Consider the following 12,593-nt stretch of genomic DNA (forward strand, 5'->3'; position numbering starts at 1 on the left):
AATTGCATTTTCTTACAGTTCTTTTAATTTTCTCTGTACATATCATTTTATCTCCTCCTCATTTGAAGTCATGTGTATCTTGAGTTTTCCTTAACTACATACACCATTTATTGACTGAGCTTTTTTAGTTTTTCACTGAACCAGCTCTACTTATGTCTACTATTTTTCTATTTTCTAACATAGAGTCTCTACTTTACCTTTATCAGCTTCTTCAGCTGTCCTTACGTTTCATTTGTTGCGGATCTTGTTTCTTTATATAATGAGGGCTTACTGACCATAATTATTTTAATAATCAAAAAAAATTATGATTTTTTAAAATCCCGTTTTGCCTTGTGCTTTGAAGTGTTTCTTCCCACTTGATCTTAAAGATCACCAATATGGATCTTAAATGGGACCATTCTCATTATGTGGTAAATGAATTTTTTTTTAATCATGACTTTTTCTTTCAAGAAATTTTCTGTGCTAAATATGATTCTTACTGATGTTGTTATTAATTCTTTGTTCAGTTTCTCATCTGCCTCCTCAAACAGCTCTTTATTTTACCAGATAGCTCTTCTAGTTGATTCTCCACTTATTATTTTTCTTTGTCAGGGCAACATTCTCTGCAGCTCTTTCTCCTTGAACTCTGAGACCAGTATCAGGTCTAGACATGAGGCACCAGCCCACCTATTCAGCGCTTCTTCTGCTTTCTGAGAGTCAGAGAGTCTAGGTGTACTCATTTGGTTCCAGTGAAGGGGAACTCAACTTAACCAGAAAATAGAACATACTGTAAGCTACTGTAGTTAAATCAATTTGGCAACTTACACAGACCTAGACAGAGAGACCTTTGGAAGAGAACAGAGAATGCAAAACAGGTCCTAGTATATTTGAGAATTTAATTTACAGTACAGATGATAACTCTAGTTCAGTGAGAAAAGGACAGATAATAAATGACGCTAATATGAATGGGAACCATCTGAAATAAAATTGTTGGAATAAAAAAGAAAGAAAATACATACCAGAAGGATGAGAAGCATAGAATGAATAAACAGTCAATCATTCAGTCTTAGAGAAGGTCCAGGAGGCTTACATTAACTCCAAGGACAGAGGAAAACCCCTTGATTCCTAAGACAAAAATCCAAAAAGCTAGAGAAAAGATATTCATATTAGACTATTTTAAATTTTGGTGCCATCAATACTATAAATAAAGCCAAGACAAGATTTTGACTTGGAAAAATATTAGCTAATATTATTTATGAAGAATTTCTTTAAATTAAGAAATTGATAAATAACTCAATAGAAAAATGATCCGAGGGTATGGATAAGTAATTACAGAAGAACAAATCCAAATGGCCAGAAAATACATGAAAATGTTTAAATTCACTAGTTGTCAGGGAAATGCAAATTAAAATAATGATAAGCTATCACTTTATAAACATTGAAAAGACCTGTAATATCTACTGCTAGAGAGAAAAGAGGTACGGTCATTCATTGAGGACAGAATTGTTACGTCCTTTTTGGAAAGCCACCCGGCATTATTTTTTTTAAATATAATATGCCTTTAGACTCATTATTTCTATTCTAGGAAATTTATCCCAAAGAATGTAAGCACCATGTGCACCGATATGTATTCCAGCATTGTTGTAATAGCAAATAACTGGTGGCAAAGCAGGTGTCTTAGTTATCTAGCACTGCTATAACAGATATACCACAAGTGGATGGCTTTAACAAACAGACATTTATTTTCTTACAGTCTAGGAGGTTAGAAGTCCAAATTCAGGGTGCCAGCTACAGGGCACTGCTTTCTCTTTCCTTCAGCTCTGGAGGAATATCCTTGTCAAATGTCCCTTGGGTCTAGGAGTTTCTCAGTACAGGGACCCCAGGTCTAAAGGATGTGTTCCACTCCTGGTTCTTCTTTGTTGGTGGTAGGAGGTCCCTCTTATCTCTGTTCCATTCTCTCTTTTGTATCTCAAAAGAGATTGACTCAAGATACAACCTAATCCTGTAGATCGAGTTCTGCCTCATTAATATAACTGTCTCTAATTCTGCCTCATTAACACCACAGAGGTTAGGATTTACAACACCTGAGAGAATCACATCAGCTCACAAAATGATAGACAACCACACAATAGTGGAAATCATAGCCTAGCCAAGTTGATACACATTTTGGGAGGATACCATTCAATCCATAACAGGCTTTTAGAAAGGTTATCTCTTTAACTCAACCTTTATTTGGTAATCTTTTTATTGATTGAAACAGCCAGTTTCAATCCATCTCCTTGAGAGTCTTCTTTTTTGCTGACCCTCTGAATTACCAAGTGTGATGTCCTTCTCCAGGTCCCTCCTGATAACGTGTCCAAAGCATGTGAGACAAAATCTTGCCATTCTTGTTTCTAAGGAGCATTCTGGCTGTACTTCTTCCAAGACAGATTTGTTTGTTCTTTTGGCACTTCATGTTGTATTCAGTATTCTTCACCAACACTGAGTTCAAAGATATCGATTCTTCTTTGATCTTCTTTATTCATTGTCCAGCTTTCACATGCATATGAGGTGATTGAAAATACCATGGCTTGGGTCAGGTGCACTTTAGCTCTCAAAGCGACATATCTGCTTTTGAACACTTTAGAAAGGTCTTTTGCAGATTTGCCCAATGCAGTGCGTTGTTTGATTTCTTGACTGCTCTTTCCACGGGCATTGATTGAGCATTCAAGTAAGATGAAAACCTTTACAACTTCAGTCTTTTCTCCACTTATAATGATGTTGCTTACTGGTCCAGTCATGAGAATTTTTGTTTTCCTTATGTTGAGGTATAATCTATAATGAGGATTATGGTTGTAGTCTTCGATCTTCGTTAGTAAGTGCTTCAAGTCCCCTTTGCTTTCAGCAAGCAGGGTTGTGTCATCTCCTTATCACAGGTTGTTAATGAATCTTCCTCCAATCCTGATGCTGCATTCTTCTTCATATCCTCCAGCTTCTCCAATTATTTGCCCAGAATACAGATTGAATAAGTATGGTGAGAGGATACAACCCTGACGCACGCCTTTCCTGACTTTAAACCATGTGGTATCTTCCTGTTCTGTTCAAACAACTGCGTCTTGGTCTGTGTATGTTTATCATGAACACAACTATTCTAGAATTTTCATTTTTCACAATATTATTCAAAATTTGCGATGATCCACACAGTCAAATGCCATTGCATAGTCAGTAAAACACAGGTAAAGGTAAACATCTTTCTGGTATTCTCTGCTTTCAGCCAAGATCATCTGACATCAGTAGTGATACCTCTTGTTCCATGTCCTCTTCTGAATCCAGCTTAAATTTCTGGCAGTTCCCTGTCGCACTGCTGCAACCGCTTTGGAATGATTTTCAGCAAAATTTTACTTGTGTATGATATTAATGATATTGTTCAGTAATTTCTGCATTCTGTTGGATCACCTTTTTTTGGAATATGTTCAAATATGAATCTCTTCCAGTCAGTGGCCAACTAGCTGCTGTCTTGGAGTGAGCGTTTCCAGTGCTGCATCCATTTGCGGAAACATCTCAGTTGGTGTTCCCTCATTCCTGGAGCCTTGTTTTTCACCAATGCCTTCGGTGCAGTTTGAACTTCTTGCAGTACCATCAGTTCTTAATCATATGCTACTTCCTGAAATGGTTGAATGTCAACCAGTTCTTTTTGGTACAGTGACTCTGTGTATTCCTTCTATCTTCCTTTGATGCTTCTTACATAGTTCAATATTTTGTCCATACAATCCTTCAGTATTGCAACTCGAGGCTTGAATTTTTTCCTCAGTTCTTTCAGCTTGAGAAATGCCGAGTGTGTTCTTCCCTTTTGGTTTTCTATCTACAGGTCTTTACACATTTCCTTATAGTATTTTACTTTGTCTTCTCGAGCCACCCTTTGAAATCATCTGTTAGCTCTTTTACTTCATGATTTCTTCCATTCAGTTTAGCTACCCTGCACATTCAAGAGCAAGTTTCAGAGTCTCTTCTGACATCCATTTTGGTCTTTTCTTTCTTTGCTGCCTTTTTTAATGACCTTTTGTTTTCTTCACGTATGATGTCATTCCACAACTTGTGTGGTCTTTGGTCGTTAGTGTTCAGTGCATCAAATCTGTTTTTGAGATGGTCTCTAAATTCAGGTGGGATATAGTCAAGGTCATACTTTTGCTCTCCTGGACTTGTTCTAATTTTCTTCAACTTCAGCTGGAATCTGCACATAAGCAATTGATGGTGTGTTCCACAGTCAGACCCTGGTCTTGTTCTGACTGATGATACTGAGCTTTTCCATTGATCTGTTTACATAGATGTAGTCAATTTGATCCTGTGTGTTCTGTCTGGTGAGGCTCACACATAAAGTCACTATTTATTTTGTTGAAAAAAAGGTATTTGCAATGAAAAAGTCATTGGTCTTACAGAATTCTATCATGCGATCTCCAGCATCATTTCTATCACTAAGGCCATATTTTCCAGCTACCAATCCTTCTTTGTTTCCAACTTCTGTATTCCAGTCACCGGTAATTATCGATGCATCTTGATTGCATGTTTGATCAAGTTCAGACTGCAGAAGTTGGTAAAAATCTTCATCTTTGGCCTTAGTGGTTGGTGGGTAAATTTGAGTAATAGCCGTATTAACTGGCTTTCTTTGTAGGTGTATGGGTATCATACTATCACTGACAGTGTCGCACTTAAGGATAGATCTTGAAATGTTCTTTTTTGACAATGAATACAACACCGTTCTTCTTCAGTTTGTCAGTCCCAGCATAGTAAAGCCATATGATTGTCTGATTCAAAATGACCAATACCAGTGCATTTCAGGTGACTAATGCCTAGGATATCGATGTTTATGCATTCCATTCCATTTTTGACGATTTCCAATTTTCCTGTTATTAATGGATGTTTGCAGCTGTTTCTTCTCATTTTGAGTCGTGCCACATCAGCAAATGTAGGTCCCAAAAGCTTGATTCTGTTCACGTCATTAAGGTCAGCTTTACTTTGAGGGAGGCAGCTCTTCCTCAGTCGTATTTTAAAATGCCTTCCATCCTGAGAGGCTCATCTTCTGGCACTATATCAGACAGTGTTCCACTGCTATTCGTAACATTTTCACTGGCTACTTTTTTCAGAAGTAGACCGTCAGGTTCTTCTTCCTAGTCTGCCTTTGTCTGTAAGCTCAGCTGAAACCTGTCCACCATGGGTGACCTTGTTGGTATTTGAAATACCAAGACATAGCTTCCAGCATCACAGCAACACGTAAGCCGCTACAGTATGACAAATTCAGACATGAAGCCTCAATAATAAATATAAAATGATTGAATATTGTGAAATTCTTTTCTAAAAATCTTTTAAAATAATGGCTATTCAGATACAGCCTTACTTAAAAGTAAAAGAAAATCTGCATCAACTCCCATAGCCCCTTTAACTTTCCAACCTAATTGCCTTAATCTAACATCTTTTTAAAGTATGTTTTAGTCAATAGTTAGTATTTTGTAAATAGAAGAAGAAAGATCCAAATAAGCTATTTTAATTAGAAGTTTTGCCATAATTTGTGATGAAAATGTTCCACCAGATTTTAAAAAATTATTAGTCTATTTTCAGTAGAATAATTTAGAGTTAAATTGTACTTCATTTTAGCATAAAGTTAACTAATTTTTAAAAATATATCTTAGCCTGTCATTCTTCAAAGGACTAATGCCGTCTTCTTTTCCTCACATTCTTCTTAAACCTGAGCATAATTAATTTACACCTTAACAGTGTTTCTTTAGTTTCCAAAGTTCAGGGTTCCTCACCAAAATTAAAATTCCTCATTTCTGGTGCTTGTACTGGAACTCCTGAGACTATGATCCACTTAAACTTTGAGATCACCAAGAATAGTTTGTTAAACCCCGATATACACTAATATCTAATGATAAAAAAAATCATTTATTGACCCTGTTTCATCTATTGACATCAGACACTATTTGAAGCATGTTACATGTACTACTTCCCTTAATCCTCATCTCAACGCTGTAGGGTAAGATACTATCATTAACCCTGGTTAACAAATAAAGAAATTGAGGCATAAAGAAGTTAAGTCACTTGTCCATTACCCTTTCATTACCTATTCATTTTGTGAAAATGGACAGGGCAGATTAATTTTGCCTAATATAACTGTAAATCCCTATAGCTTCTTAAAAAAAAAGCAATAAAGAATATCTTCACCTATCTCCATACCAATCAATATCACATTTTTAAATATCTACATACCAGCCAAGTTTTACCAACCCAGCATATCAAATGATGCTATCAGAACTAAGAGCAGTCAGGTAAAAAATTGATATTTATGAGAAATTCCAGTGTTGGAGTCATTTATTTAGTATTCTCATCTCTAGTAATGCTTCTATAAATGTTTATTCAGATGAAATACTACTTTTATTTCTTAAAATGCCTTTCTAGTGATAAGCTATATTAGTAGATTTGCCAAACTTTATGGCATGCATTTTAGAAGCAAAAGTTATAGATGTTTGAAGGAAATGTAAATGCCTATTATATGTATGTGTGTGTGTATGTATACATATATGTGTGTGTGTGTATGTATATCCCCAGTTAACAAATAAACCGAGATGTGTGTTCATATATAAATTTGTACTAGAGGTAGAAAATGGAGATTTCTAATGCATTGAAAGTATGCAGGATTTAGAGTGGCAATCAGCAGTACTGCAAGAAAGTGAAATTACTGTGTAATGATCTTAATCAGTATATGATGGCCTATCAGAACTCTGAGGTTCATTTAGCAACATTTCCTGGAATGCACTCATACGCAGTTTTTTTAGCTGTTAAATTTTCTTACCCTTTATAACCTGACCCCTATTTCTAGTCTTATTTTCCACCTCCCGAAGGCACAACCTCCTATCCTGTAACTTTACAGAAATAGTCAGGTCTCTCTGTTGTGTCTTTATGCCTTTACACATGTGATTTCCTCAAGTGGAAATATACTCTCCCTATCTGACTCCATGGCAGTGGCTTCTGGGTTTTTTTTAATCTTCTTTGTATGTTTCAGGAAACCCTGGTGGTGTAGTGGTTAAGAGCTACAGCTGCCAACCAAAAGGTTGGCAGTTTGACTCTACTAGGCGCTCCTTGGAAACCCTATGGAGCAGTTCTTCTCTGTCCTACAGGGTTGCTATGAGTCAGAATTGATGGCAATGGGTTGGGTGCATGTGTTTAAGTCATACTTACCTTTTAAACCACCAAATGCACTGACTTAAAACAGGATGAAAAAAAGTCTTGTGTAGAAAATTTCCATAGCTATTTGTATTTGAGCTATAAAATTTTATAGGATGGGCCTACAGTGTATAATTTACCCTCAGATAGTCTTGAGAAAGAGTGGAAAGAATACAAGCTTTGGAATAACAGAAATTGATTGCAGATTCTTCACTATCTCTGTGAGCTTGGACAAGTTATTTAACTTTCCTGAGTCTTGGTTTCTTCACCTAAATAATACTGAGAAGTTTGTTGGGAAAAATAAACAAAATAATATGTGTAAAATACCTAGCAAAATAATGAAGTATATTAGATTAAAAAAAAAAAAAAAGCTTTGGGTTTTTTGGTTCTGCAGTTCATAATAACGTGCTCTTTTGGCCATTTTAAAAGTGTTCATAATAGGAATAGAATCTTTTTTAGTTAAGCCAGGTAGGAGTTCACTTAATACAAAATTAATACTTAATTCGCTAAGACTTTGTTGATAGCCATGATCCCCTCAAGCAATTCATTCTGCTTTCAGGCTATTTATCCAGTGGTTTTTAGAACCTGTTATTGATATTTTGACATGTTTATAGTGAGCTACATAATCATTTACAACTTGACACCAATGAGGTCAATTGCAAATTATGCATTTTTCTTTTCAAGTAAGAAGGTGAAATTAAAACTACATGAACAAAAATTTAACAAATTCCAAAAGTGATGTGTGAATCACTTCTTTTGATTATTAGTAGAAATGAGTGGGGACGTTGACCTTATTGTTAGATATTGACCTTGTTGTAAGCTACAGGAGGTTATAAAAGAGTTTAAGTTCTGTTTAAAAATATTAATAGAAACAAATAGCTGGATATTCATTTGATATTACTACTTCAATATAAACAACATTTCTTCCTCAAATCACCTTTTTTTAAAATTTATCCTCACTGCTTCTTTTGTTATTACATAGCTTGTAAAACATCATACTTTCTCTGTTTTTTGAGAGATATGCATTCCATTTTTCTTAAAGACTGGGACAGGGAGAAATTACTTGAAGCTTGGATGTCCAACCCAGAGAACTGCTGCCAACGATCAGGTGTTCAAATGCCAACTCCACCGCCGACTGGGTACAATGCCTGGGATACCCTCCCTTCTCCAAGAACTCCAAGGACTACACGTTCTTCTGTCACCTCTCCAGATGAAATCAGTTTATCCCCTGGGGATTTGGACACAAGTTTGGTAGGGTTTGGTGTTTGTTGATGTACTTCCCATGATTTTGTTTTTATTTTTTGTCTTTTAACTTTTAATTTATGTGATCTTGTTTCATGTAGCCTCTGGTATATTCTTGTAACTAAATCCTATACCCGTCTTAAAGGGTTCAGTTATTTTCAAGATTAGGTAAATATTTATTATCACAGAATATTTTTTGTGATTTCTAAGCTGCAGATTGAAAAACAAAAGCTTTTCCTTGCTCATTTCAAAACAAAACAAAAAGGTTTGGGAAAATCCATCAGCTATATTTTCACTGAAAAGCTCCTATTGAAGTTTTAAATATAACATACCAAAATTATTAAAAGTTGAAAGAGTTTGTGATAGGCGCTTTAAACCAAAAATAGGAGAACATTTTTTAGAATTTCCTGAAACCTGCTAATTTTGAAACATCTATGACATGTTAATAATAGTGTATATGTTTCAGTAAAGCTTTTGGAGTTTCTCATCTAGATACATTTCCATAATAAGTATTTCCTTTTTATTGAGAAACAATACTGTCATAGTCTGCATTTTTAAGTGACATACCATTGGTGTGTTATTACAGGAAATTTTGACATTTCCTGAATGATTTATCCACTCAGAAAATGTGATAAATATGAAAGGTCTCCTCATTTTATCTAGGCCTTTTCGGAAAACAGACTATAACTACCATCTGTAATCTTATAAAGTTTGCTTCTTGTTAGTCATGATTGAGAAGACACACAGTTTTGTAATGGGGGTCCCTTAGTAGATAGCCTTAAATTGCTACTCTGAATATCCCGAGTTGCTGTATTAAAAACACAAAGTGACTGTGTTTTTGTCAATTTCCTGGGGTGAGCATAGGGTGAAGGACATGATATTGAAGTGGTTATTTTGCAACATGCAGTTTGATCTTGACCTGAATAGACTGTAATAATTTGTTTCTTATATTTCCATTCCAAATGTACACTTGCTGATAAATTTAATACATAAATTTGGAATTTAAGAGTTTCGTTTCTGGATTAAAAAGCTGAAATCCTACAATAGTATATAATGAGGTAGGCATGGTGTATGTTGTTCAGTCAAAGGTAGGCACGCTAACTCTAACTTCCCTCATAACTTTGAAACACTTAACTTAAAATTTATAATTTAGTAGTCTGCTTTTGCTTTTAAACTAAAGAACAAACTGAATTTATTGTTCTTCCTTCAAAGTCCGACTTTGTTTACATAATTGTTCTCTTCATCTCCAGTGTGACATTTGTATGTGCAGTATTTCTGTATTTGAAGACCCAGTGGATATGCCCTGTGGACATGACTTTTGTAGAGGATGTTGGGAGTCGTGAGTATATAAACAGCTTAGCATCTCTTACTTCATGATAGCATTCTTATTTGGGAATAAAATTAATTAGCTTTCAGTAATTAATGATACAGATTATTTATATTTGTTTCAGAGTTACACTGAAATGTATTAGGATTTTTTTTCTTATTTTGATGTCTTGCCACCTACTTCTAATTCATGTTATCTAGCTTAATGTAAGCTACTTTTTGGAATAAAACAAGTAGACATAAACAAGTTTTGTTAATTTTAAATTTATATCACATATATGAGTTTGGTTTTATATATATATATGTAAATTTTAAGCCTGGACCCAAATATCAAGAATCCCATCTATCTTATGTCCCAAGAATTTTCAGCATTTGTTTTTATGCTGTCTCTGAACTTTTCGTGACAAGCAAATAGACTTAAAAATCTGTAAGAATATGGATATTTAAAATTTCTTTATAATAAATTCTAAGTTTAATGTTTCTCTTAGGTATGATTGCTTATGTATTGCAAGCTGAAAATTTATCTCACTTCTCGAGTTTATCTCTATTCTCCTTCCCATTATGTTACCAAAATTTATACTTTCTCACCACCCATTAACTTTGCTTTAATGTACTTTTTGAGAGAGGTTTGTAAACAAGATGAGAGAAAATCAATATAACAAGCAATACAATATCATGTTATCTCTGCAGACACAAAGCTCTTCTAATTGATGACCTTAGTCAAACATGTCATTAGTATTTAATGAAATCCTAAAAATCAGAAGGTTTCAAACTGTTTTTTCATGGAGTACTGAGTATGAAGTGTAGGGAGCTAGGGAATACTATGCGGGTGAGAGAGCAAGAACCTGAGCAAATTTTCTGTTTTAAGAACTTTGTGGGCTGTTGACATACAATAAGCTGCACATATTTAAAATAAATAATTTGATAAGCCTTGACATATGTACATCCCTGTGAAACAGTCACCACAGTCACAATAATGAATATGTTCGTCAACACCCAGAGTTTTCTCACTGTCCCTGGGAATTGCTCTCCCTTCTCTCTACGTCCCTCCTCTCCCCACCCCCATCCCCCAATCTGTAGGCAACCACTGATCTTCTTATATTTACTCTGGATCCATTTTGAGTACATTTTCTTTATCTGTTTTTCAAATTGAGGAAAGAGGCAGGATTTCATTTGGAAGAAAGGAAACAGCTGCTTTTTTAAAAAGTCAGAATCAGTAAGAGCATCTGATCATTCTTTTCAAACATGGACTAGACTCGATTCCGACTCATAGCAGCCCCATGTGTGCAGAGTAGAACTGCTCCATCCTTGTTTTCAGGGTCAAATCAGTACAGCTGATAAACAGATTGGCAAGGGTCAGAGCTCGCAATCCAGAGCGATCCTCAGCCCATTTCTGGAGGCAGAAATCTTCCCCAGGTGTAGTACTTTATTTAGCTTAACCTGTTAACTATCACACAAGGGAGTGTTACCTGAGTTCTACTGGAAAACTGAGCCACCAGGGGTTTATTGAATTTTTTTAAACTTCCTTGACCTTCCTCACCAAACTCCTGTCACCGAAACCATCTCCCATACTCATCACAGACTGGCCATGAAAAGTATGTAAACATTTAAATTTCAAAGATCTAATTATTATTTTCCACAGTACCTTACAGCCTGCCTGGAATTCTCCTCCCCAGCCCTGCCAGGTAGTTCTTGTCATGAAACAAGTTCCATGTTAGATGATTCATGTATTGAGAAAATCATTTTTAAATTAATGGCAAACGTTTTATAGACATAAAAAAAAGAAACTCCTCTACTAAGAAATAAGGAAGTTTTTAAAGGTCCTTAGATGATTTGAAAGCCCCTCAGTCTTAATTTTCCCAGCTCCCTATCTCTTCAGTCTAGCCACATGCTTGAAGCATCTATGCCAAAGGCTTAAACGAAAGGGAGGTTATTACTTTCTACCCAGTCTACAATATCCTTCCTGATTTTGAGGATAAGAGCTCAGGTTCTGGAAATAAACTGTCCTGCCAGGTTGTGAATTCTTGCTCTGCTGCTTATTACTTATTATTAGTTGTTGATTCAGGCAAAAGGTGAACCTCTCTGTGCCTCAATTTCCTAATCTGTGAAATGGTGATAATAGTATTTAAAAAAAAAAAAGTACATACTTCATAGGATTATTGTCAGATTATTGTTAAATGACTTCATATGTGAGTGCTTAGAACAAGGTTTGACACACAGTAACCACTCAATAAATGCTAGTTTTTATCATTTTCCTAAGCATGGTAAGAAGCAGAAACTACGATATAATCTGTGACGCTGACTTACAGGATAAAAATACAGATAAAATGTGCCCCACATTTATCTCTTTTGCTCATATTCATCAACTCCATGTTCTGCTCATAAATTTAGTGAGAAATTTTATCTTGATGAGGATTAATAACATGGCTCACAGAGAAGTGGTTTTCAATGAAGTGTTATCAGTTCTGTCATTAAGTCCCCAGAAATAATTGAATCTGCTTTGGTATATTTAAAATAGATAAAATTCAAGACATTATATAGTAACTATATGGAGGCACTTTGACAGGGAACTGTATTAAACCCAGAAACCCAGTGCCATTGAGTTGATTCCGACTCAGAGCAGCGCCTGGTGGATTCGAACTGCCGACCCTTTGGTTTGCAGACGTAGCACTTGACCACTACGCCACTAGGGTTTCCCGGGAACTGTATTAAGATACATTATATCCAATTTTCTGGGGAACTTATTCATGGCTCAAGGAAAGAGATTCCTGTTATGTGAAAAAAGGAACTCTAACTTCTTTGTTGGTAACTCCAAAGAGCTCTTATTTATATGTGTTATATGGATAGGTATA

General features: G+C 35.4%; 1 protein-coding gene across 4 annotated transcripts in view; it reads left to right on the top strand.

Annotated features, from left to right (window-relative positions):
• The window catches only part of ANKIB1 (ankyrin repeat and IBR domain containing 1), a 159,518-nt gene that overhangs the window by 104,085 nt on the left and 42,840 nt on the right, over positions 1-12,593 (top strand). For all 4 annotated transcript variants that reach the window (XM_049894010.1, XM_049894007.1, XM_049894008.1 and 1 more), the window contains 2 exons: positions 8,216-8,424; positions 9,666-9,754. In XM_049894010.1, the coding sequence (XP_049749967.1) occupies positions 8,216-8,424; positions 9,666-9,754 (298 nt within the window). The remainder of the gene's footprint in view (positions 1-8,215; positions 8,425-9,665; positions 9,755-12,593) is intronic.

Source organism: Elephas maximus, chromosome 8 (assembly GCF_024166365.1).
Source record: "Elephas maximus indicus isolate mEleMax1 chromosome 8, mEleMax1 primary haplotype, whole genome shotgun sequence".
Classification (NCBI taxonomy): domain Eukaryota; kingdom Metazoa; phylum Chordata; class Mammalia; order Proboscidea; family Elephantidae; genus Elephas; species Elephas maximus.